General features: G+C 42.0%; 3 protein-coding genes across 4 annotated transcripts; 1 reads left to right on the forward strand and 2 right to left on the reverse strand.

Annotated features, from left to right (window-relative positions):
- Nucleotides 1-157: 157 nt before the first annotated feature.
- birc2 (baculoviral IAP repeat containing 2) lies at nucleotides 158-9436 on the reverse strand. Of its 2 annotated transcripts, none has more exons than XM_030068606.1 (14): nucleotides 9402-9436; nucleotides 8942-9019; nucleotides 6971-7892; nucleotides 6474-6754; nucleotides 5807-6148; nucleotides 5031-5310; nucleotides 4498-4597; nucleotides 4321-4399; nucleotides 4126-4174; nucleotides 3093-3335; nucleotides 2827-2925; nucleotides 1873-2028; nucleotides 1474-1515; nucleotides 158-981 (listed from the first exon to the last, which is right to left on the reverse strand). In XM_030068606.1, the coding sequence occupies exons 3-14, from the start codon at nucleotides 7062-7064 to the stop codon at nucleotides 788-790; spliced, it is 1959 nt and encodes a 652-aa protein (XP_029924466.1). In that variant the 5' UTR covers nucleotides 7065-7892; nucleotides 8942-9019; nucleotides 9402-9436; the 3' UTR covers nucleotides 158-787. The 2 variants fall into 2 exon arrangements, with proteins under 2 accessions (XP_029924466.1, XP_029924467.1); XM_030068607.1 differs by having other exon boundaries at nucleotides 5831-6148; nucleotides 9402-9431.
- Nucleotides 9437-10907: 1471 nt separating this feature from the next.
- On the reverse strand, nucleotides 10908-18018 carry LOC115371313 (transcriptional coactivator YAP1-like). Its single transcript, XM_030068608.1, has 9 exons — nucleotides 17419-18018; nucleotides 16897-17126; nucleotides 15130-15329; nucleotides 14551-14705; nucleotides 14150-14251; nucleotides 13778-13884; nucleotides 13413-13531; nucleotides 12958-13058; nucleotides 10908-12094 (listed from the first exon to the last, which is right to left on the reverse strand). Exons 2-9 carry the CDS (start codon nucleotides 17098-17100, stop codon nucleotides 11913-11915), a joined length of 1170 nt encoding a protein of 389 aa, XP_029924468.1. The 5' UTR covers nucleotides 17101-17126; nucleotides 17419-18018; the 3' UTR covers nucleotides 10908-11912.
- Nucleotides 18019-18222: 204 nt separating this feature from the next.
- angptl5 (angiopoietin-like 5) lies at nucleotides 18223-25750 on the forward strand. The gene is made up of 8 exons (XM_030069105.1): nucleotides 18223-18326; nucleotides 22772-22943; nucleotides 23054-23157; nucleotides 23241-23334; nucleotides 23459-23562; nucleotides 23636-23756; nucleotides 23863-24048; nucleotides 25346-25750. The coding sequence occupies exons 1-8, from the start codon at nucleotides 18300-18302 to the stop codon at nucleotides 25663-25665; spliced, it is 1128 nt and encodes a 375-aa protein (XP_029924965.1). The 5' UTR covers nucleotides 18223-18299; the 3' UTR covers nucleotides 25666-25750.
- Nucleotides 25751-27380: the final 1630 nt, after the last annotated feature.

Consider the following 27380-nt stretch of genomic DNA (forward strand, 5'->3'; position numbering starts at 1 on the left):
CATGTCTTAAAATGACAGTATTGTGCTCATTATGTTTTGGATGAAATTTTTAAGTGCTTCTCCCTGTTATGAGCTGGGGAGTTTTACTTAAACACTTGTAATGGCACAGCCACACTGCATAAACAACAGATGTGTGTTAAAATGAAAGGCATGAAAGTACTTTGATTCATGAATCTTGTTTTATTCAGTGATAAATAAGTGGCACATCATTGAACATTAGTGGCAATCTAACAGATGCTAACAACAGGTTTATAAATATTGCTGCTAGAATTAATAGCTTTCATTGCAATGATTAAATTTTACACCACATGAGCTGATGTGTACCTTCCACCCCTCATGACACCTCACAGCCTCCTCAGGCTCACTCACTCTTCAAATTATCACTCTATGTGGAGTGATGTTAAACTGATAGCAGTGTCCTGTGGCCAGGCTTGCCTGGAGAGAGCTTAAGAAAAGATTAACTGTTGATTAATCTATTCTATTTTTGAGTCTTGATAAAAGACTACAGTACGTGACAGTGAGTCTATCTACTTGTCATAATGTTGTAAAAGGCAAATTACAATTTTGCAGTGGCTACAATGCAGGTTAAAAGATAATTTTCCATGCACTTTGTACGGTTCTGCAGACAAGATGATGCACCTCAGCAACAGCGTGAATATTTCAAAGAATCAACAGACAATCCACACAATATATAAGAAAAAAAACTGCACAATTTCACTCCTCATTCTGTTCAGTATTGTATTGCTTACATTCACTACTATCAGACTGGGGCAACATGGCCTAATATCTATGACAGGAAGGTTCGGACTGTGCCCTTTACCAGGCCTCTGCAGATGGGACACTTTCGCAGTGATGGGGCGCACTCCTTACACACCACCAGGTGTCCGCACGGGATGAAGACAATGTTGACCTCCTTGTCCATACACACCTTACAGGTCCGCTCCTCCTGCAGCCGCCGCAGCTGCTCCTCCATGGGCAGATCTACAGAGACCAAGACAGGACAGTCAGCAAAAAAAACATCTTTAAATCTCATAATCTACATTAACAAAAACAACCTGTTCCCTCGAGAAAAAAACGGAAACAGGAAAAAACAGAAGGTGTCTTTCACAGGACATTATACAGTATTTATCATTTTAAGTATTCCTAATATAGATCACCCAGCATGATGTAACACATCTAAGATGGACCAAGAGATATGTCTAAGTTAATAAAGAATGCATTTGACAAACAAGCTGTATTATGCTAAAATGTTATATTTAGAGATCTGGTAAAACATGCAGAAGCTGAATTTTGACAAATGTGCTGAGGGAAAACACAATTTCTAATTTGTTGAACATAATATAGTGCATTAATTCCAAGCAAAATACTTGAATTGTTGATAAATCCCAAACAACTTCCTGATTTTAAGACGATAAACTGAAAAACTGACTGATTAATGTCTAGCAAAAGCAGATTACAGGTGTGTCTTTATACCTGAGAGATCTTGGCTTGGTGATGCAGCTTCATTTGTCTGGGCTGAAAGTGTAATGGAAGGACAAATTAAGGCTGGGAATGCAAAATTGTATATAATTAGAGTATTAAGTTAACTGTCAGTTGTGGAGGGAGTCTGCACAAACTATATCTGACAAAAACACTTTATTACAGTTTTTGTAAGGATGCTTTTGGATTCCAATTTTGTCCAGAATAAAAAAGAAGGTATAGATTCATAACTGTGGAGAAAATGTATTAGAGACCAAAAGCCATCATACACACTCCATTTTCAATGTATGTAATCTGTGAAAACTACCACAACACAAAGCAGATGTTTTTTTCATCCACACTGTGACATTTTCAGTAAGGGTGGTGTGTGTGCGGGAGGGAGAGGTGACATACACATAAGATCTCTGAGCAGGAGAACATCGTTCTTCTGGATCCAGTTGCGGAAGACCTCAGCGGCGGCGTTGCCCTTGGTGAGGACGAGCTCGATCAGCCTGGCCGTCTGCTGCTGGGCTGAGGCCTGAGCCTGGAGCCCCGTGTACTCCTCTGCAGCTGCAGGTCAGCAGCACAGGGACAAATGTTATTCATGATGAGGCCTTCAACTGCAGTGCCCATAAGTGCTACAGCCACACAGCAGTGGCTAAGATGGTAACCATGATCGTAAATATTGTGCTCAAAATTATTAGTCATAACTTATTTTTGAGGATTTGCTTAAACTATTTTACTCCACTTCTGCATTTTACATAAACATCTTGACCATCTTCAGAGACTCACTGAGATGAAGTAAATTTAATGTTTTCACTTCCACTGACTCAACCCTCCACTTGTTGATTGTGGGAACACAACCATATAATTATATACCATTTATTGTGTCACCCTCACAGGTTCAAGGGAAAAACAATGAGAAGGTTGACATTATCCTGAAATGACTGGCTATGACGTATTTCAACTCTACATGAAATCGTTTTATTAAATACATGAAAGCAAATGATTTAACTTGTGTTCCCTGTCACACATTTGTTTCAGTGTCTCACTATGGGGATTTGATGACGTTATCAGAGAACCAAGGTTACAGAATAGGTAACCTGAAGTTTTATTCAAACCAGCCAGATGCTGTAAAAATAAATAAATAAATAAATAAACTTAACATTTGCTGCACTGTGCCTTGATTTAATTTCATTTCAATACCTGTCATTTTCAGGTTTGGGGAAAAAAACCTGTCATTTTCTGTAACTGCTGTCACACAGAATGGCCCACTGTAATTAAACGATTGAACCCCCACGAAGAGAGCTACAAAAACCTGCACAGACCCTTAAGACCTCTGATAGATAAGTTATACTAGAAACTTACTTATCACATTTTGCTCTCTCAGGTGCTCCAACACTGACTCAACGCTCTTCAGACGCTGGATCAGAGCTGCCTGGTGTCTCTTGAGGAAGGTAAAACCATCTGAGGTAGAGAGAGAGATTAGAATGAGAGATATAAAGAGGGATATTTACAGGGGATATTTATGTTTACATAATATGCATGGTGTTCAGAGGGTTCAGCTGCAATTCACGGTTTCGTTCCAAGGATCACATGTACAGCAAAATCAAAATTTTCACAATGAGCTGTACCAGATGCCATGGCCTCCGCCAGCATTTCACGCTCCTCCTCTCTTTTCTGGTCCTCGGCGCTCAGCAGGTCAGATACCAGCTCCTGGACTGTTTTATAATTCTCTCCACTGGTCAGGATCTTGCTCTGGACTGTCTGCTTGACCAGGCTGCGCTCAAAACCCATTTCCAACGCAGACTTAATCACAGGAGTGTTCATCATGACGGCATCTTCGGAGCGCTCCTCTCCTGGACCCAGGTGGACGACTGACAGGACAGGAACAAAACAGACATGTAAAGTTTAGCAGGAGAACGTTCTTACTGAACTTCACACACATGATCAAGGCAGTGCAGGTAAGAGAGAGAGAAAGCACCTCCAGTTTGTCCCTTTTGTAACATCAAGTCTCTCCCATGTACTTCTGCTAAGAATCCAAGCCAACAGAGCTACACTTTATAGACTCCACTGAGCTTTAATTTGGCATCTGAGCCACAGCAGGCCAACTACAAGAACTGCAAGGATGTGTGCGTTTCATCTTCATCTCCAAATAAATTTTGCAACAGCATAAAAACATTGTTTATCTAATTCTATCACTTCTTCTGAATCTACTGTGAACAGTATTTTTTTAAAGAATGAGCTTGCCAGTGTTTAAAGCTATAATTTCTCAATCTCATGCTCTTTTCAAATGATCTTTTATTCCATTTTTATGATTCGTGGTTTAGCATTTTATTACTGTTTTATTGTCTTGTTGCTTGTTTTGTTGAATAACTATTGTGAAAGGTGCTATATAAATAAAGTTTATTATAAAAAATAAAAAAAAAACACTGACTAGGATTAATGAAGAGATGAAGATAAGATTAAAAAATGGCCAACTTCTCTTGATTTTACTAATTGTTTACAAATTTTTTGGTTGTTGATTTCATCTTTATGTTTTATTCAGTGTTGGATTCAGTGTTGGTCATTTTAATTGTAAAGAGATTTCTAACTTATTTTGAAAAGCACTTTGAATTAAATTAAATGCATTATTGGTGTAATATTATTACATTGTTTCATACTCACCTGGAGGATCCACGAACTCCCTGGAGCTGCTGTCTCCATTTGTTAAAAGCTGTTGGAGACATAAAGAGAGAAGCTTTTATTTTTTACACCATGTTCTATGCACCAAACCCACTTCCTGCCATATGTGCCAGACCACAACCCATTCCAACCAAATGTACCAATCAGAAACACATTTTTTGGATAGTCTCTACCAACCTGCTCAAACAGTCGAGGAAAGCGAGCCTGGATCTGGTGAACAAACTCCTGACCCTTCTCCTGGAGTAAATATTCACACCTGTAAATCACCAGAGGTATGTGGGGTTATAAAGTGTGATGAATAAAAACTATTTGAACATAAAATGAACAAATAAAATAAAAAATGCCATTAACTACCTCGGAAACCATTTAGCATGTTCCACCCAAGGATCATCTCCAGACTCCCAGCATCGCAGGCCGCCGTCACAGCAGAAACACTTGACATCATCGTTACGACCTTGAACAGAAATGGGACAAATCTCAGTGTAGAGCAGGTGCTGTGGTATCTCAGTGAAAGAAAAAAAGTTCAAAGCTGTCTGTAGGGCTGGACAGACTGATTCTGTTTGAAACTACTGATGCTATTTTCCTTTGTCTTTTGATGTCATTTGTTCCTTTGCCTCAAACCCATAAATGTAGCCTGTCAATATTTTACAATACGTTTTGTTGCTTAGAACTGTGCCAGGTCTAAAAATTCTAAGGACTTTCCAACTTAAATAGAAAATATAGATTTGTCTAATTATCACACAAAAAAGGGGAATCCCTGACTGCAGTGGAAAGAAACAAAAACTTTTACTGGAAATGCCAGGGTACGATGAGACAAAATCTTCCCCTCCCTCAGCTGTTTGTGTCAGATGTCACAGGACTGCGCTGTTTTGACACATCGCTCTTACCTACATAGTAGAAGCCGGCTTTAGCCAGCTGGTCTGGCCGGACGGGGATACGAGAGGGCCAGTTGACAAATGTGAGGAGCCTCTCTTCGCTTTGCTGCATGGCTGGGTTGGACACATTACTGAGGGCTGCTGAGGCCCCGGCAGCAGCCGCACCCGGCACCGACCCGGCACCTCCAGCCAGGGACACGTTGTCAGCTCTATCCCCACGGACAAAACGGCAGTTTGGATAGTGCCTCTGGTGTTCGGACACGGCTCTGTCACCCGGCTCCCAGTTACTCAACTGCAAACAAAAATTGAGCTTTGATTAAGTCATGTGTCACATGTACAGTTAATTATGGCTCCTTCCGAGTAATACACTTAATCCTTTACCATGTAGATAAGAGGGTCAGGAAATGGTAATGTTTCTCCGAAACTTCAGATGTACCCTTGCATTTTAACACTGAAACTTGCATTGTCCTGACAACTGTAGCATTTCTTTATGTCCTCCACTCTAGCCAGCTGTTGATTTACTTGAATTTCTTTCTACAGGTTGTATGACCGGCTTGTTGATCTATATTAGGCATTTTCCCAACAGAAAAGTGTAGCAGGCAAGTATAAAGGCAGTACTGGTATCAGTGGTGACTCTGATGTAGGAGAACTTTACTAATTTTAACAAAAAGCAATAGGTAACTTAAAATGAGATAAAATATTTGTTGAAATTAAGACTTCATAAATTCAAATTTAACAAATGAAAAGGTGTACTACAGAACGGTTTTAAGCAAAGAGTTTTTACAGACCTGCAGACACCCTGTAAAACACACCTGTCCTCCACAGCTGAAGCAGGCCACTCTGTCTCCCTGGCCCAGGTAGTAGAAGCCGGCCTTGGCGAGCTCAGCAGGGGTGATGATAGACAGCGTCCAGGAGTGGAAAGAGTCCAGGCGGTCCTGCTCTCTGCGCATGCTGGGGTTGTGGCACGTCGGTGGTCTCTGGTGAGACATGTCCTCAACGCCACGGGAGCTCAGCGGGCTGGACGGTGGCGGAGCGGAGAAGCCCATATTCAGATAACCCACTGGCTCCTCTCCTTGGCTCACTGTTGGTGGATTGGGACCCGGGACTGGAGCTGGGCCTGGACCAGAGAGCTAGGGGAGGAGGGCAAGAATTATTTTTCTAAATGTACTAACTCAAGTATCTAGTTGGTACTGGGAAATATAAACAAATATATTCAGGAAATATTCAAAGGGTTTCATTACAAAACCTGAATTTGACCAGCAAATTCAACACAGATGATTTTGTTCACAAAAAAAGTATTTTTTTTTTTTTTTTAAGACAAGGCCTTCAGATCATTTATAGCTAATGTTCAGCCATAATGTACTTAACTTTTTCAGAATACAGTTGGCATAAAAGTAATTTTCTTCTAAATACTGAACCTCTTATTTTGGGATGCCACTCTTTCATTCAACTCACCGGTATTACTGGGGCGCTGCGGAGTGGAGAGAAAGCCGAGTGAGAGGACGAGAGCAAGTTGGCTGTAGACGGGAGGCTTTGGATGAAGGAGCAGGAGGGAGAGAGCTGTCTGTGTTTCTCTGTCGGACAATCTCCAGCCTGCCAGCCCTCTGCCGTCACATTACATCTGAAACACTGGACCCTGTCGCCCACTCCTGTGTAGAACCAGCCGGCCCGAGCCAGGCTTCGCTCAGTGACTCCTGAGGCTGGGAACCGGGCGAAGGTAGAGATGCGGAAGAGCTCTGCAGACGGGAATAACATTAATTAGGACTAGTGCATCCAATTCAACAACAAAGAATCTGAAGTAGAGTGGCTTTTTTATAAACCTGCAATACTATCATTAAGTTAAGGTATTAAATCACAGCTTTAAAGGCACATGTATACAAACTAACTCTGTCTCTGATAAAAGGTAATAATAATAATAATAATAATAATAATAATAATAAAATGACTGTTACCTGAGGAGTTATCATACTGCAGGTTAGGTGGAGGCCCATTGCGACAAAGCCCCATCAAAAACTGGTTGTTTTTGAGCTGAACAAGAGTTTCCATTTCTGGGTAAAATGTAGCAATATAAGGGAAAAGGGCTGCCCTTCAAAGGGAGAGAGGTTTGAGAATACCCAGGATCTCTCTCTCTCTCACACACACACACACACACTCACACACACATTCTGAATGGTGAATGGTAAAAGAAACTCGGAGTTTTCAACATGCTGCGTGGGCTTTACAGAAGAAATGAAAGTGGAAGCACCATTTCAGCCATCATGAGACACCAACTGCATGAGGCACCCAAACACACCTTTCCCTGTACATACACAACACCTTACATATCAGCCATGTTAACTGGCCGAGTTAGCTATCTCGAGCCATTTTCCATTGCTGAAAGTTCAATATTCTTCTTTAGTGTTACAGAACAGAGCACCTAAGTGGATTCAATGCACCAACAAAATCCAGCCTGCTCAGCGACAAAGATGGAATACATTAACTTGTGAAATTGTGATGGATGTTCAAACCAAAATCACATTATTATGCTGTGGTCATCCCGGATCAGTGTACACTTGATTTTTCCGCATACTTCCCACACGAAATTGTTCCATACAATCTAACCACTCAAACATGACAAACATGTGATGTATCTAAACATAACTTAAAAAAAAAAAAAAAAAAAAAAAAAAAAAAGCGTGACTCAACCACACACACAGTCAAAGGGATATGTAGTCTCAAACCCCTCCCCCCCTCGGACATCCCTTTTGGGAGTTTTTAGGCTTCCATGTCTGATGATGACTAAATTACTGTGAAAAAGTATATCCCCTGGAGGACAAAAACTCTCTTGAAAAGGACGGGGGAGGTCCCTCTTTACTACATCAATGTTGGCAGCACCTGTAGAGATTAAAAAAAAAAAGTCCAGTTATGTTTGTGTAGCAGACAGTGCTTCCACTTGAGGTTTAAACAGCAGTATGAAAATGTTAGAATTATGTCCAGTTCCCAGTTCAGCTGCTATCCGGTTCCCCTTTTCATACTGCTGAAAAAAGCATGCTGATACAGCTGGTTCACATAAGACACACTCAAATATCACATTTTATACCACAGCATTTAGCCTTAATCGTTTAATGTGGCTGATGGCTCAAAATAATACCACCCATGTAAAATGTTGAGTCATATGTTGAGAAACTCACAGCGACTAATCAAATGTGAGTTCAGTGAACCAGTGGAGTTTAAAGGTGACCGGTGGACAAATGACATAAGCAATGACAGGAATCCAGAGCTCTCTCAGACATGGACATTGGCGTGCATTCCCCCCCTTGCTTTTTCTCAAAGAAAAAGCAGATTGTTTTCATCCCACTCTTACATGCAGTAATCCCGGGGGTTTTTTCTTGTGTGATTTACTGTGGTATGTATAATGAAACTGGACTAGGTGTACCCACATCACTCAGCAAAGGAATTTTTGAAACGCTGCCACTTTGTTTTTCCAGATATGCAGATGACAGATGTAATCAGTGGACGTGTTAGATAAATGGTATGGCAGTCACAGTATTTCTGTCTGCGCTTCAACCCACATCCAGCTAACGTTAGCTAGCAGCGTAAATATGTATTTACACAAAACGACTGCTCAAATGTCTTGCCTTTGGCTTGGCAGCGATTAACAATGCACAAAGGACACCAAATAAACGTGTAGAGACGGTGAAATAGAGATATGTGGTTTGAATAGCAGTCGACGACGCCCATAATAACACAACATTTCAGTTGGAGGACGTTAGCTAACGTTAGCTGGCGTCCCGTAACGGCTACAGACAGCGGCTCTGCTCATACATATGTGCTGAGGCGTACAAAATAATAATTAAAAAAAAAAAAAAAAAAAAAACTGTCAGCTCAGTGTGACACCAAAGACGAAAGGGGAAACCGAAACGTACAGTAACCTTTCCACTCACCGTTCAAACACGACAGCCACGGAAAGTCCCGGAGTCACCACACAGCTCGTCAGATACCACGGCTACTTCCGGCTACGGCTGAGATCATATAAAAAAAAAAAAAAAAAAGAGAGAGAGAGAGAGAGAGAGCGAGAGAGAGAACAAATCAATAACTTTTTCAAAAAACAGAAAATTGTATATAAAAAGAAAAGTTGTTAGTGATACCAAATATATATTTTTTTTATTATTACTATTATTATCGTATATACTGGCGATACTAGTGGTAGTACAAATACAAATAATTAACACATTTACATTGAATTGACATGAAAATAATGGATAACCCTAACCCTTATTTCATTCACACTTACTGTAAAAATTGACCACTTGATGATAACCAGCAATATTTATACGTGGCTACATAACCAGATGACTACCTAACAAGATTAATTTTCTCATGAAACATGACAGAGACACTTACCAGGGCCTTGGTGAGGAGTATGACAGATTCAAGTAGTTTCTGCAAGTACCATCTCGTATATGTATATCACGCCCCTTTGATGACAACTCACACACCCTCCTCCAGTCAGCATGAGTCAAATCAAATCCTTGTCCAATCCGGTTCATGTTCAAGTTATGCGCTAGGACTACACACACCACTGCTTGTCAAATCTAAACAAGTTTATTAAACAGAGACTCTTCTCAAAAATATTACAGGACAAAAAATGAAAGAAAATAGATCCATACAAAGCACATGCATAAGCAAAAAAAATAAAAATAAAAAAGGCTCCTGCCTAGCATATAGTAATACAGTTTAATTCTGATTTCTCCCATCTGTAAACAGAGAAACAGTATTATACGTGACATACACAGCTAATGTCATGCATGCTGAGATAAATAGTATGCTATATAAGTGTGTTTCATTATGTGTACGAGCTATATGTTGTTCCAGCCCCACAGCACTTTAACATGGGCCAGGCTACAAATTGGTGATTCTGCTCTGTATTTGGGGAACGTGTGTATGCAGTCTTCTTCTTCTCTACATAAAGGAAGCTGGTTAAAAGTAATTATCTTCACAATAATTAACAGCTTCAAATTCAGGTACATGTATAAAAGCACTATAGAAAACATAGATAAAAATAGATTATATATAGTTATAATAATATAGCTTAACTAGTAGGGAGAAAGGCACAGAAATGGGAGGTATGAAACATGATTACCTTGCCTGTGAGGGAAAGGAAGCAGCACTAGTCGCAGAACAAAGTGTCTAGCATTTGCAATTAGTGAGAAACCAAGATGGTAGCATCTGAAATTAGCTATGACACACTTCACCAGAAAACTGGAGAGAATAAGCTGAAAAGGGGTACAAAATGAAACATAAAGGCAGGTGATAAATTAAAGGAAAACCCAGCATAAAGTGACTTGGTAAGATGCTGGGCCGCTACAAGCCACCAAAACAGCTTCAATGATCCTTGCCTTCAATTGTCCAAGTCTCTGGGACTCGACTAGGGGGATGGAGCACCATTCCTCCAAATGATTTTCCCTCTGTTGGTTTTCTGAGAGTGTGGTAGAGAGCACTGTCTACCACGTCAGTCTAAAATCTCCCATAGGTGGATGTGGGCATTGTCACTGGAAGAGACCCCTGCCATTAGGATAAAAAGTTTCATCATACGCTAAAGGTGATCACTGAGAATAACTTTGTATTAATTAGCAGAGAGGCCTCTCTCTCACTCTACAAGTGGAGCAAAACCATACCAGACAAATGCTCCAGTTCCAGGGGGTACCCTGAAAAATGGTGAATATTTTAGTTTCACTATCATTTTATTGAATAAAAGTTAACTTGATGAGAGAATGGATGAGAATGACATTCAGTTCATGGGTTTCATGCTCTTCACTGTTAATCCGCCAATCTACAGTGTAGACCACAGGTGTGAAACTCGTGCCATGGAGGGGCAAGAAGCTGCAGGTTTTCATTCCAACCAACAACTCCACCAGGTGATTTCACTGATTAGTCCCGCCTCTCTGTTTGGAGGTAGGGTGATCAGTGAAATCACCTGGTGGAGTTGTTGGTTGGAATGAAAACCTGCAGCCTCTTGGCCCTCCATGGCACGAGTCTGACACCCCTGGTGTAGACAGTGATGGTATAACTCAGGGGTAGGCAACCATGTGCCATAGTGAGCCGAGAGTCTACAGGTTGTCATTCCAACCAAAAACTCCACCAGCTGATTTCACTTATCACTTCCTCCTCTCTGTTTGAACATGAGGTACTCTGTGAAATCCCCTGATGGAGTTTTTGGTTGGAATGAAAACCTGACCAGACTCTCGACTCACTATGTGTGGTTGCCTACCCCTGGTATAACTAAATCTTAACAGATGGCCATCTGTGAGAATACAACTTATTAAATACAGGTCTGCGGCCTAGGGTGAATCAAACTGGGGTTCCTTGACACCAAAAAGGTTGAGAACCACTGGTCCAGAATATGGTGAAAGATGGCTCATTTGACTACATCACTTTTTCCCCACATTTCTGTGGCCCAGCGCCAATGGTTTTAGCACCACTGAACAAACTGTGCATTTGCCATGAGGGCCATAGCAATGCAACCTGACTATACCATGCCTCTCTATGTACATCTTTTTGGAAGAAGGGAGTTCCAGAGACTTGGATAATCTACGGAGCACTGAAGCCACATCCCAACACCTTACAAAGACACTTTACGTTGTTTTTTCCTTTGGTTTGTCACCCGTCTGTAGGGTGCTCCCAGATACATCCTTGCAAAACCAGACCCAAAGGGAGGACAAACCAGCAGCATTCCACCTTCTCTGAGAGTCAGATTACTTCATCCTTAAGGGTAGGAGTAGTGTTAGCCATCCATCACTCAACTGTAGTGTCGTTCCTCAGTAATAATGTTCTGTACCATTTTTGGAGAAATTACTCAGTCACATTATAAAAGACCGTATCTTAGAGCATATTTGGGGTGGGGGTGAGGGGCGTCTATAGCCAGGTGAGCAGGCTGTCCTTGTCCATGTGTGACCCGGAGAGAACAGTCTCCATGTCCATCAGGAGGTCTGAACTTAGACCTTCTGGGATGCAGGGCATCAGCTCCTCCCCCTCACTCATCGGCAGCACTGACATCGTCTCCTGTAAGGTAATCGGAGGGGTTTCTCCAGAGTCACCTGAACAATTCAGAGAAGACGAGTGATGTTTTATGCACACAAGGAGCAGAGGGATTTTCTGTCATTAGAAACAACTGCTACTACCGTCTTGCTCGGGTTTAAGAGTGTGTGTTCTTCTGGGTTTAGCACAGGACAAATCTTTGTAAAAGTGATGCTGGCTGACTAAAGACAAGTTAAAAAAACAACACTCTCTTATTTCTGTTTATCACACAAGGATAAATGATATCATTTAAATTAGTTTGCAGTAGAATATACTACACCAGTAAATAAAGTGCAAAAGTGAATAAGTAAATAATGACACTAACAAATGGAGTTAAATTCCAGTGTTTCATTTTCCTAATATTATGGTTTTAATATTTGCTTGAATACTAACTATTTACTCTTTTTACTCTAGGTGTTTCTCCCACAATTATTTACTTTTCATTGGTTGCAGTTTCACTTGTAGTCAGGAGATGTCGCAGTTGGACATGTTTCATTACTGCTTTGGCCTCCATTCTGGCTCTTAGTAAAAATAAACTAAAATAATTAAGTTGCAGATTGTTGAAGATTGTTTTGCACTGCAGGACACCAGGTCCATTCAAGTCAGTTTTATTTGTATAGCTCAATTTCAAAAATTACAAATTTGCGTCAGGGGGGTTTACAACAATATAACATCCTCTGTCCTTAGACCCCTGCATAAAATAAGTTTCAACTCCCCACCAAAAAAACAGAAAGAAACCACAGGGAGAGCAGCAGAGGATATTGTGTGCACAGAGTAGGGCACAAGTTACAAAACTGATAATGATAATGGATTATAAGCCCTGGTGCAATCTTTCTAAATTTGCTATTGTGTGCATGTGTGCATGTGTGTGTGCCTATATTACCAGTGTCCATGTGCTCCACAGTGCTCAGCAGGTGTTCTGATGTGCGAGGTAAGCTGCTGACACTCAGACCACTGTCAGTGCTCTCATTGCGAGAGTGAGCGCTACAAGAGAACACAAACACACAAAATGTTTCTTACATCTCCGTCAGACTGATCAGCATCTGCTAAATGGGAATCTGTCTGACAGCATCATTTGATACATGTAGTTCTTTCTTAACACATTATAGAGGACGACTGTCTGAGTTGAGTGAAAATTCTTTAAGCGGTGAAGATTCATAGTCTAAAGCAGATGTTTCACAATGAAATAACTTTCATATCCTTACATTGATTTGTTAAGGCTCAGTGGAAAAAAAGATGATCCATAGCAAATGATTTTCTCCCCCCTGACTGGCGGGATTTGCCTCCTGATGAGCATAGGCACCGTGGTAAAACAGATCCACATCTACATGAACTCACCCGTTAAGTGTAGGTTCTTGGTTGGAGCTTCTGATCCTGACATCCAGAGGCGGGACAAGAGTCTGTGTGTTCCTGTCATGGTCCATTCCACTGGGCATCTGGCTCCTTCCCCCTGCATCCTACAATACAGATCAACACCTGTTTTCATGGGGTCAGCTCAACTAAGAACACATTTGTAATTTAAACGACTGACAGATCTGAATGCACAACAGGATATATAAAACTATCAGGTGCAACCACAGTAAGATGTCTATAGGGTAATATATGCAGCTCGCTGTGTTTGTCATTGACATCAAACATGTGTATTTCTAACGTTTCCGTTTTTTTGAATGGAAAAATGAGTGCAATTGCATTTGACCTCTGACCTGTGCCGTGATTGGCTGAGAGAGGCCCTGGTGTTTGCATCTGAGCCTTTCCTTGTCCTGTCTTTGCTGTGTTGCCATCCCAATAATGCCAGGGTTCACCTTCTGGGCTGGAATTTTATTAAAGTGTATGAAATGAACATTTTGGTCATTTAAATGGATAATAATTTAAAAAAAAAAAAAAAAAAAAAAAAAAAAAAACTCATTGGGTGAAACATTTCAAACACATGCAGGGACACCTTTTCAAAAACTTACACTATTTGCTACTGTTTGTGCAAAACAGCAGCTTCTGCTGGTGGAAACTGGAACATATTTTCGCAGTAATAGCATGAACTGTCAGTTCTGTAGACAAAAGTTTGATGGTTTTTCTTTTACCTATGCGTGGGTCCAGCCATGAGGTGCTCTTGGTGACGTGATTGATGTAGTACACCTCTCCCTCTGGAGTCACGGCCTGCTCCCAGCCTTCAGGAAGTGGACCTGGACAGCAGTGAGAAAGTACAAAGTAAAAATGCACCTGGTAAATGAAAACTGCATTGAGCATTGAGAGTAAAAGGTCCTTTATCTCTGTGTGGTATGAAGTCTGCTGAGATTTTCAGTGTGCAAGTGATGAGTTGGGGGTAAATAAATAGGCATGTTGGGTAAAACTGTTCTGACTTGCCTAAGTTTGTGAGTGGAAAATGAGACGAGTACACTGATACTGGCCTGCTGGAAATGAAGTATAGCTATGACATGTTTACGTTTCTGGGTGGTGAGAGGACCAACGAGGACAGTGATACCTGCTTCTGGACTGATGTTTTGGGGTTGTGTGGTGGATGTGGAGTTGGTCAGGGTGTGGCCGTGGACCGGAGGGCCAGAGATAGGATGCTGAGCTGCAGCTGATTGGAGCTGCGGGAGACGGGGGTCGTGCCAAGTAGTTGTCTGGTCCAGGTGACTGTTAACACACAACACGTAAAAGCCTGAAAGCACTGCCGGAGTAATGCTGTCTGTTAAACCAATGTAACCTGATGGCTAAGATGTGTGGGCGCACTTTGCCTAGACCTGCTTTACCTGTATTACAAGATGCGTGTGCACATCTACACATGCAGACACACAGATACTTGGTGTGTGTTATTCCTTGACAGAAACACAGGCAATCCAATACCTACCATGCTCTCTCATGAACAACATGATTAAAAGCATTCTGGTTACCAAAGTAGTTGATGAATATGATGTGTGTGCAATGCGTCTCTCTACATCTCATCCTGTAACTCTTCATTATATACAGTAAATGCCTTCTGGGGTTTTAAAAAGGGACCCTAAATAGTGATCAGCACATAAGTAGTTAAGTAGAAAGAAAAACAGAAATTAGGCCTTACTTGAGGAAATAACGTTGGCCAGTAGGCGTTTTGGCCATTTCCCAACCAGGGGGGAGTGGCACGTCATCAGGGATAATTGGTGGGGCTGCTGCACCTGTTGCTTGAGTGGAGAGGGTATTGACTGGGAGGGAGGCAGGGGAGGAATGGGCGCGGACATGGTGAGGAGTGAGGGAGCCGCATACACCTCCGTCTGAACTGGCCTGACCAGAAACAAGCAAGGTTAACAAGTGCCATGAGCCAAGAAAGGCGATCAGAAATACAAACCAGCAGGAAGAAAAGGCTTGGAGGGAGACCAGAAGTTTCCAAAGTGGAGGGACAAAGCTTAGGGGAAAAATAATAAAACACTTCATCCTCGTGCCCTGCCGTTTACCTCTCTGGGAAGATTTTATTACCTCTGACAAAGAAGTAATATTTTGGCCCACAGTTAATGTTTGTCTGTCTGTCAGCAGGATATCTCAAAAACTTATGAGCGGATTTCCATTAGGTGGGGTAGACAGATAGGCACTGAGCCAAGGAACAATTGATTAGATTCTGGTGGTCATCCAATAAATGAATTTGACTTACATTTCAGCGACTGGAATGATGTCTTTGAATGTAACAGCAAGTTATAGAAATATTCAGCATTGGCAGACGTTTGCGCTCTCTGAGCGCCATCTATTTTTAAGAGGCGTCATCGAGGGCTTACAAAAGCGCAGCCCGTGGACCTTAAGGATGGTTACTTTGAAACTTCCCTGTCGTCACAGTGTAAGATATCCAACTCTACACAAAATCATAACAACAATAATCTCATCAGGACAGGCTCCTTTGAACAAAATCTTATCAAACAGGGTTGAAAGCATTATAAAAATAGGTTATCCCCTGCAGAGCCATGTAGTTTCTTTGGGTGCTGGTCAAGTACAGAAAATCTCAAAAACACACAAGTCAAGAAGTATTGCCACACACCAACAAAGCTCGAGACCCACTTGGTAAATAAACTACTTCGACATGTTTTGCCAGTTAATGACAACAAGGCAACCAACACGTTTGCGTACTGTTTTGTCAGGCTTGCTCAAAAAGGAGACTAGTCACAGCTAAGACAAGCTGTATACTATTGAGTACACATGTGACTGGTGATTTAATGTGTACCAAAACAGCATATACATGATTGGATGTTGTTATTCCAATTACTTGCAAAAATTTCACCAAAAAAACTATATTAAACACATGATACGTTGGATACAAGCATGACCCTAACCCAAAAGGTAAAAAAAACTTTTTACCTTTTGTCTACTGATATAGCATACTTTGTGTAATTTATTAAGTATATAGTAATCTCTTTTCTTATTATGTATTTAAGAGAGTTGTCTGTGATTGTTGCAAATGGAATAACTTATTGAACTACTTAAAGATCATAGATATGTGTACATTATATTATATTATATTATATTATATTATATTATATACATATGTTGTTTTGGAGTACAATTATGTGAATTTAGTGAACAATCACATGGCCACTCTGCATCACACCTGCGACTCCTCTCCTATTGTTGGTATATGAAACGCGTTACTTGCCATATTTACTTTTACTTGCAAAATATGTCTAAATAAGCAGCTTATTTACCAAGTGGGCCAAGGTGTTTGTTAGTGTATGGCAAGACGTTTTAAATTGGGCTTTTTTAGGGTTGAAAGTATATCTGGGTGGGAGTGCAGAAACCCCTGTTGCTGAACTACACATTGTTGTCATCCATGTTTGTTGGTTTGTTTGTTTGTTGTGCTTGTCATTACTTGTCTGGAGTGTCCCCGCGGCTCGGGCTGTCTGAAGAAGGAGTCCGGCAGTTTCCTCATGCGCATCGGCAGGGAGGCAGGCAGCCGCGCGCCCTTGTTGGGGTTCATCACCGCGTTGAAGAGGGCCTCGAGCTCCGTCTGCGAGTCCCCGCGGACGTGCACGACCTGCTGGCCAGCCGGAGGCGCGCCGTGATGCGCGTCCATGTCGCCAACTTGGTGTCAAAACAAATCTGTAAAAAGTGAATTACACAACAAGAAAGAGAGAGAGAGAGAGACGGCAGGCAGTTTGGGAGATGTTTCTGAGCCGCGGAGTGAAATGATCAGATTTGTTTACACCCCATCCCCCCCAGAACTGTTTACACTTCTGTGTATTTACTCCAAGGTGAAACTTCTTGTTTAATGAGCTGCGACTATAACCCCGACCGTCGGATTAAACAGTCGAAAGATGGAAGTTAAAACCCTGCAGGATCTGACAAAAACCAATCGCACAAGTCTCCAACACGTTACAAGGCTCCCACATACCTTCAAGCAGCCAGACCGTTTTTTCTCCTTTCTATTCCTGCAGAAAAGTTGCTGAAATCACAGCCGGAGAAGTGCAAAGACGCCACACAGACTCACAAGGCGAACTTTCAATTCAGAGACATCCACATTAAAAGAAGAGACGCAACTAGACCCAGAAAAGTGTTTTCAGCAAAACCTCCAAACTTTTTTTTTTTTTTTTTTTTTTCTCATCAACTGTTCAGTCCAGATTCATGTGATAGTGCTGAGGGGCGGGGTTGCGGTGTTTAAAGCTGCCGCAGTTGCAGGCTAAATATTTCCCTTAAGGACAGACATCTGCGCCAAGTAAATAAGCTGAATTTAAGTTATCTCAGGCTGTTTTGATCAAGCCACCCAATAAGTCATTTTTTTGGGGGGCTTAAACTGGGACCGCAAGAGACAAAAGCACATTGTATTCTCAGTTTGCTGGCCATGCTTCCATTCTCTGTGCAGCTTCCAGTTTTCCCATATCAGAGCTCATGAAGGAAAGATGTAGAAGGGCAAAACTACACTGAGGAGAAAACAGACCACAAAATAAGCGGCGGAAGAGTCAAGGGGTAAAAAGTTAAACTGGACTGGTATTTTTTTCTTAATCGGGCCTGGGTCTGTATATTTTTTTTCAGGGGGTTGGGAAGTTTGCATTGAGAAAACATCCGCCCCTGATGAGGCCAACCCCAGCCTGAGCCTATTTGTCCATGCAGACGCAGCCAGACTTCCCTGCCCTCTAGTGGAAAACATGCACCACGGTCTGAGGGAGTGCTGCTGGAGCTCAGCTGGGCAGCCGTCTGCATGGAGGTTTCACTACAAGAACTTGCAAAAAAGTCTCGGAAGTCTTGTGTTATCTGCCTGCTCACAGCAAGCAGTGAATGAACCTCAGTGCTCACACAGGCCTGGTAAAGCACTGTCTTCTCCTTCCTTTTTTTAATTAATTAATTTATTATTATTATTATTATTTTACAATCATTTGTGGATTTCATCCACTAATGATGAAATCAAAAGCGGATGACGACTGGGAAAGATTATTAAAAAGCCACTTCCACAATTTGGATGGTGAATCATTAAATGTGCTGGACAATGGAAGCGACATGTCTAAATTTCTGGATAAAAGGTCCTGAACAAAAGGTCACTCACTAGTCTACACAGTGAACTGATTAAACATAGAAGTTATTTCAGTAATGGGCTTATACTTCCCAAAACGTCTGGAGGTTGAAATGGTCATCTGTCTCCAGTGTGATGAAATTTTGGAGAGGTCGTAATGGTAATGGACTTTCCAACCAGTGCAGACATGGTTCATTTTGTGTGTAAATGCTTTTTTGGTGTCTTGCATCCGCTGTGATGTTTCTGTGCTAAAGACATTTCTCAAAGTAGGATTCCACTGTTACTGCAACTTCTAGTTCCCGTCTCCATCCAGGAAACAGTTGCATGATGACACTAGGGTGGGGGAAAAAATGGAAGGAAATATTTCCACAGACCCTGTTTCATAAATTTTCCACAATTGTTGAACACCGAGTTAATCAGCCACCTCATCAGCCTCTTCCAAAAAGCTTTCACTCTCATCAGCTAACCTGCTGAGACTCAACAATGCACAGCCACCAGTCTCTTGTCCCACTCTGGTTGCATGGTCTGTACACTATGTGTTGCTCTTATGCATATGTGTTATCACTGCCATGCTGTTCATGCAGTTACAGTGGAGAATGCAGATGCAAGTGAGGAACAAAAGGTAGTCAACACAAGCTTAAATGTAGCACAAGACAAAGGCCAATAGATGGCGTTATTATACTTTCCTTACTTACTTTCCTTACTATTATTTCACATTTAATTATTAATTACCCAGATCACACCTAAAAGCACCTTAACAAACAATCATAGCCATCTGAATGCAACAGATATGAGCAACACAGAGTGTGTGGTGGAGGTGATTTGGTTGCTTCTCTGGCCTGTTGATTATTACCTCTGCAGGTAATAATCAACAGGATAAGCACTCTTGGCTAACAATTTACAAAAATTGTTAATGTTATTCCACATAAAGTCGTCTCCACAGTGTGGCTTTACTGCACTAAGTCTGCTACTGAAAATTGTACGTAGGTGATTACTATTACAAGCTGACTTGTGCATATTCACTGCCAAAACAGGAGGCCACAAGGCCACAGTGAGCATATTCCTCTTACTAAATGCATATTCACACAATAAATCAAAGAACTGGAATTGGGAATTGCACTTTTGTCAGACAAATCACTTATCTGTCAGGAACTATTCCAGCCATAGGATTGAGCTCTGGAGAATGATGTGTTTAGGCTGAGTGACAGTAAGGCAACAACAGTGACTGATTAGGTCAAATTAGGCAAGAAGAATAATTTTGATTTGGAAAAGGATCAGCTAACCAACAGCTGGGGGAAAAATGTTCTAGGGAAAAGATCTGGGTCATGCTTTGATGAGTCCTGTTATATTTTGGTAATTGAAAATGAACAGACTTGATGCAGTGCTCTAATTAAATGCTTTTGGTGTTATGGGGTTTTATTTCTAAGTGGCCAATCCTCCAAGAATAACGCTTTATGCTATAATTATCATATAGAGTTATGATCAGGCTCAAAACACAACGAGCTAAAGATGAATAGTTTCCATGCATCGCAGCTTTACAAACAAAGAGCACACTGATTGAGAAGTATTGCGCTGCCGTGTCAGATGGTGCCTACACTAACTATCTTGGTTGGCAGATATTATGTGTCATTCTAATGCATAGACTGCTTTACAAGAGCATGTAACATGGCACAGATGTGGGGGCCCAAGGGCGACGGCACCAGGCTTTCCACATTCCACTAACTGACCATGGCCATAAACTCACATGGGCTCAGGACAGAGGCTTCCCCTTTTCTTTTCCTTGGCACTCACAACACCAGTCTCTTTTGCAAGCGAGCAGCCGCCTGGCTCCAGCTGGACTCTGACTGGTATGTGTTGCTGCTCTCCACCACTGTTCACTTTCCCTACTGCTTAACTGTTCAATTAACAAGAGTAATTGGCCTGACCTTCTGGGAAGCTGTTTTCAGATGTCTGACTCAGTGCTCAGAGAGAAAAGGAGGAGGGGGTGGCGGCATTAAAGGGGGCTTACATGAGCAAAAGAAGTAGAGATACAGTCAGACGCACTGCCTTTGATTACATTGCACCCTACCCTACCTTCAGCTGTGGCTCACCCCTCCCCTGCCCTCCAGACAAAGACATGTGCAGCAGAGAGAGAGAGAGAGAGAGAGAGAGAGAGAGAGAGAGAGAGAGACATTCACATACTAGTAGGAGGTGTCCCATTTCCCTTCCACATCTGGTTCTCATGCTGCAGGCAGGATACAGCCTTAAACCTGTAAAACAACAATGTGTAGTAACAGAGAGACCCACAGAGAGACAGGGTAAGGGGGGTGGGGTGGGGTGGGGTGGTGGTGGCAGGTAATCACTCCTTACCACAGATCTGAGATCAGCACTTTCCTCCAGTTGTCAAAAGGAGTGCCCACCTCCACACGTCTATGTCAAATCTGAACTGCCCATTGGCCTATTTGACCCCCCTCCACCCCCACCCCCACCCCCACCCCTTCCAAGGAGTTTTGTCATGGGAAAAGGAGTGGGAGACCCAGAGCATGGCAGACTGGGGGAAATATCAGCTGCTCAGCAACAGAGAGAAACAAAATTAGCATTGAAGAAGAAGAGCGGAAAAAAAAACTGGGAGCTGAGCAGAGGGAGATGGAGATGAGACGTGGTGGATAGGAAGGACAGAAGGAAGGAAAGGGAGTGGAAAAACTCTGGAGAATAAAAGAAGTATAAGCTGTGTTCAGTGAGAGGTGCCCGCCGGTGGAGAAGAGTTCAGCTCTGCTCATTCCTGAGGGAAACACAAAGTCAGGACTAACAAGATGTGGATGACTGTCCTCCTGCTGCTTTCATCTCACCTGCCTTCCTCCATCCATGTCTCCATAGTATGTACAACATGCATGCTATAAAAGTTTGTTTGCTCAACTCATGACCCTTGTATTTGTCTCTGCATTGTCTCCTAATTCTTGTCAATTATCTATTTTGTCTTTCAGTTTTGTTTTCTTACCAATGATTTTTGAAGAACTAGAGTAGAAGTGAAATGTTTCCCTTTGGCTGTAAAATTCACTGTTAAAGTATTGACTCTAACAAATATGCATATCAGATATACATTTAATAGGTAATTCAGCCCTCTTGGTACAGTAAAATGTCAGTGTTAACTCTGCACTTAAGTGTAATCTCTGTTTAGAAGAGTGTGGGATGGATTACAAGTGATAATAAAGTATTGATTACTAAAACTGAAACATAATCCACCCTTTTATAGATTAAATGCTTTTTGAGCCACACGTGTTTTGGGATCATAGCAGACATCATGGGTTCAAAGTTTGGTTTTATTTTTTGAGTTTGCACATGGCTGACTGAATCTAGCTACAAAGACAAACGTTTCTTGCACAAAACTCGACACAAACTCCGCACAAAAATCCTTATCATGAATGACTGAAAACAAAACAGCTGCATCGTTTGTACTTGTTGCCAGTGATTGTAATTGCTTCAAGAAATGCTGATGCAGACCCATAAAACAACATAGATGAAGGCATCACGCTGGATAACGACACGGTGAAACTTTTTTTTTTTTTTTAAGATCATTGTAATTATGTGTGTGTTTTCCTTACAGAATTTAGATTGTGTATCTGCTTTGATGTAATTGGCAAAATGCATTTTAAAAATTTCCATCTAGTCCACACCTATTACACACCTGAATGGTCTCTGTGTGGTCCCTCTCAAGATTTCGTCCCATTTCTCTATCACCTGTGGGGTTTTTGGGCAGTTTTTTGTTGTCGACTATGTGGGTTAAGTCCGGGGGTGTTATCCTGTTTTTATTTTTTATTTTTTTGTAAACTTATGGGTCTTTAAAGCCCTTTGAAAATGTAATCAATGATTTCTGGCTTCAAATAAACCTAAACTGGAACAAAAAATAAAAAAGTGTTCTGATATCAAAATAATCTTGAATTAATTTAAAGAAATCTTTCCTCAGCCGTTAAATCTCTTGCTCCTTCAAAAGTTCAACAAACGGCCAGATGTGTCTCCACAAATAATTAGAAGCAGAGGAGTATTATTTCTGTTTGTGATATCCTTTTTTTTTTTTTGGATGGTATAGCTTTTGAGATTACATCTCAATAATCCAAAAAGCAATACAATAAAGTACTTGAAAGCAGATAAGACATTTTTAAAGTTGGTTATATTTCCTTTAGTGTTGTAATGCATAACCCCTGCAAAATTTGATGAGGCAAAGGTGCGAACATTTTCAGTTTGGATCTTTCTTGATTTCTAGGACACAGGAAACAGTACCATTTTTAACCAGTCAGAGATACTCAATGAGGACTCCTCCCAAGCACATGTGAAAACCCAAAAGCCGCTCAGAGGGGTCAAAGGTCAGGAGGCGTGTTCCATGCCATGTGACGTCACCGCCAAGCTGCTGCGAGATGAGAAACATTCACTTTGTGGTAAGCGTTTCTTTTTCTTTATGAGTGTTTGTTTCACGGAAATTGTTTGCTGGTTAATGAGAAAGTATATGTGTGTGTGTGTGTGTGTGTGTGTGTGTGTGTGTGTCAAGTCCATTTACAGCAGTCTCTGCTAACATTTGGGCGCAGTACCCGAAAGCTGATCAGAGACGTGATGGAGGAGCAGCAGCGAGCGCTGGACTTCCTCAGCAGTCAGGTAAGGCCTTCCTGTCGACAGGGCGACAGAGTTCCTGAGCGTCTGATTGGCTGGCTGTTTGTACAGTAGTTTCTTGTTTTCAGGTCACAGAGCTGATGACCCGAGTGCAGACGCTCAGCTCCGAGGTTCAGAGGAGCAACACCGAAATGTACTCCATCAAACCTGTCCAATCGCACGGTAACTTCCTGTACACACACACACACTTTGGGCCATAAGTGAATGTTGTTGATCAGCGCTGTTGCACTGTGCAGAATATTAATTTATTCTTAGTCACAGTGGAGAATGTGTTCGCTTTGTTTAGGACGAGACTGCAGCGACATCAAGGACAATCTCATCTCAGTGGTTCCCAAGATCCCCAGTGGCATTTACATCGTCCACCCAGAGAACATCGACTCCTCCTTTGAGGTAAAACGTCACAGAAGTCACTCACAGTGAGCCGCTCACTCACACACCGCATGTAACACATCTCATGCTGCAGGTGTTCTGTGAGATGGACTACATGGGCGGCGGATGGACGGTGATACAGAGGAGGACAGACGGATTAACTGACTTCAAACGACCCTGGGCAGATTATTCAGATGGCTTTGGCCACCTTCCAGGTTGTACTGAACAAATACCTGACTTTGAACAAACTCCAAAGGAGGTGATGTTTTGCCTCCTTCACTGTCTGTGTTTTTATTTGTGATTGTGTGTGTTTGTGTGCAGGAGAACACTGGCTGGGCCTAAGAAAGGTGTTTCACATACTCAACCAGAAGGACACTCGGTTCCAGCTTCACATCGCTCTGGTCTCCCATGACGACATCACCTCTTACGCCTCATATGATGATTTCCGGCTGGACAATGAAACACACTTCTTCAGTATCCACCTGGGCAGATATGCAGGCAGTGCAGGTATGAATCCACAAATAAAGGTTCATTGTCCAAAACAACAAAAAAAGAGTGCTATCTCAGTGAGAAGAGGTGTGACTTTTTTGGACAGTATATACTTTCATCCACCGTGTGTTATGCATTCATGGGCCCTGATTTACTAACGTTTTTATTATGTGCAAGCATGTGCAAAATCAGTATTAACTTCCCTTACAGATCACGAACGGGAAGTCTTAACTTTTAACTTTTGGGATCTTAAGCATATACTGGTATTGGCTCTCCACACAACTCCAACACAAGTTTGGCCCATCAACTCCTTCCCTGTTGTGAGAATGAGCACTTCACCAGGTCCTTTCTTCTCCAAAAAGGATGCACAACAACACGTGTTTGTTTTGGATTTATTATAATTGCTCTTTTCCAGCCCTCTTACTTGCTAACTGGTGGACCTAGTTTGTATCACTATGCAACAGCTGCCCTCAGTGCTGTACATTTTTTAACACACCTGGTAGGAGAATCTATGATGGCATATTAGGGCCATTGTAGGGGGGAAAAAATAGAGAGCCGAGATAATGCTGAGATAAAAACTCTGAATTTTTGGGATTAAAGTTGTAAATTCATGAGGACAAAACTCACAAACTTATGCAATAAATAAATAAATAAATAAATAAATCTGACATTTTAAAGTCACAAATTTACAAGAAAAAAACCTTTCTTGTGCTATTTGATTTGGTAACAAGGAAATACTTGTGATTTTAGCCCAGAGTCACAGTATTATCATCAGCATCTGAACTTTGAAGAGACATTGCCATGACCTGGGTCTGTTCAGAAGAAAACAATATATATATATTTGATGAGGGCATCAACTGTGTTCAACTGAAGTGTGATGCATGGCAAGTGACGGTGTCTGCAGTGTGTGGTTGATCCAGATTGCAAAGTGAGTTTTTCTCAGAATATCACCCCCCTCCCCCAGTTCTATATTTCTTCCCCCTACAATGTTCCTAATACACCATCACAGTTGAAGCTATTTCATAATGCTACAGAAATAAAGTAGTACCAACAATTAGCATGCAAGAGGACTGGAAAAGAGTATCGCCATGGCAACAGAGAGGGAGTTGATGGGTCAAACTTGGAGAACTCATTATAAAGGAGCACAGCACTGCAGTAAGAATCTGACCCACTGTTTTAATGTTGACTTTTAATAGAGACGTTTAATTATTCCCTAATAGTACCCTTTAAGGCCTAAGTCTCACACAATGGCCATGATGTACACAGTATATTTGCATGTGTGCTTTTCTGAGTGTGTGTGTGTGTTTCTGCGCAGGAGATGCGTTCCGCGGCTACGACCAGGAGCAGAACCAGGACACAGCTCCCTTCAGTGCATCAGATGTTGACAACGACGGCTGCAATCCGTTCTGCTCCATCAACAACCGCACGGTGGAGAGCTGCAGCTCCCAGCACAACCAGACAGGATGGTGGTTCAACCAGTGCGGCCTGGCAAACCTCAACGGCTCACCACAGGACCCGGAGCAGAACCGAGGCCGCAGCACTCACATCCTCTGGGACACCTGGAGGCAGAACGGAGTCCCTCACAGCATCAAATCTGTCACGATGAAGATCAGGAGGATTACGACCAATAACTGACCAGAGAAAGACGGTGAAAGAAGAGGAGCGTTAAAAGATAAAACGGGAGCACAAAATCTGAATTGCATAAGTTGCACTGCATCATATGTACACCTAAAAATTATAATAAATGAGAAATGACATTTTGTTGCTGTCTCTTTTTGATCATTTCTACCTTATTGTAACTAAAGATCTATAGTGACCCTTAATAATTATTATCACTTGTAGTTTCTGCGATATATATAATAATATGTGATGCTTAAGATGAGTTTTACATATATTTTGTTGTAGAAAAAAAACTAGAAGCAGACTTATTTTTGTTATGGCAGCTTAAAGGTGCTCGTCACAAAATAAATTAAAAAAAATATATACCTTTAGAAAATATATGTGGATATATCCAAAAGTTAGTCAAATAAAATCTAAATTTAGCCAGAGTTTTAGCAGCCCAAGCATCAACATGTCAAACTGATTCAATCAATCTATAAATCTCCTGGGCAAATCATTTAGTATCTTCTACTGGGTTAAATCTGAAGTCCCATCATGCTGTCTGAGCCCCAGCTGTTGTTCCAAAACCCTAAGAGAGGGATGATGTTGTTGGCACCATGACCAGGTGCTGAAGGCTGCAGCCGAGCGAACTGCAGAGGAGTCATCCAAGGTGACACAAGGAGGGCAGGCAAGGGGAGCCAAACGCTGACCAGCAGGCAAGGTTGAAATCAAAAAGTCTTTACTGGTGAAATATCTGGTGTAAGTAGTACAGATAATCACAAGGGAGCAGGAACAACAAACAAGCTGGGAACAGGGGACAAAACCAATCACCACACCAATCTGGTGACAAGTAACTGAAAGCTGAACTTAAACACAAACTGAACTAATCGGGGAATCAGAAACAGGCGGGTTGACAGGGAAACAGGCGGGAACCTGACCGGCTGGGAGATGGGTAGAGTGCAGGTGACACAAGGGCAGGGCTAGCAAGATGATGCAGGGCAGGTGAGCAAGAGAAAAAAGCGAGGGAGCATACAGAAAATATCAACACACAGGAAAACCAAAATAACAGTCAAAACCACACAGAAATCTGGGGACTTTGACAGGGGGTGAAGTCCTGTGCCCGGGAAGGGCTTCTACCAGAGCAGGGGAAACCCCAGCCCCAGCTGAGAGTTTAATCTGCGCTCCTCAGCAGCTGCTGAATGACCGGAGAACCAGCTTGAATTACCAGAAATAATCAGTAACCATGCTTTGGCGAGATACTGTGGTGCTGTCAGAAAGATCAAGACAGGTGGTCAGGACTGAGTTAAGCGTTCCCTAGGAGGATCAGATGGAGAATGCCACGGGTAAGAAGAGTGCCATGTATGGGGATTTGATGGATGAGCATGCCAGGCAACGGTAGCATGCACAGGCTGTTTCCATGGAAGTGGGATGGAAAGGATTTTAAGGCCAGTGTCTCTGCAGGGCCAACATCTGGGCATCATCGTCTGCGGAGAGATTTTGAAGATCGCAGAGGATACAGAGGAACAAACTAATAAACAACATAAGCCTCATGGATGCAAGCCCAGGACTGACCAAGCAAGATCTGAGAGTGGGAGGTGGGATGAAAAGAAATGAAAAGATACTGAAGAGACTCTTGCTCAGGGTTAAGCACACTCTAAATTATTGTACACAATAATATACACAAGTCACTTTCAAAGTGAAGTCCAGAGACCCCCAGGGGTTCTTGAGCGGCCCCCAGGGGTCCTCAGTAC

This window comes from Myripristis murdjan, chromosome 14 (genome assembly GCF_902150065.1).
Source record: "Myripristis murdjan chromosome 14, fMyrMur1.1, whole genome shotgun sequence".
Taxonomy (NCBI): domain Eukaryota; kingdom Metazoa; phylum Chordata; class Actinopteri; order Holocentriformes; family Holocentridae; genus Myripristis; species Myripristis murdjan.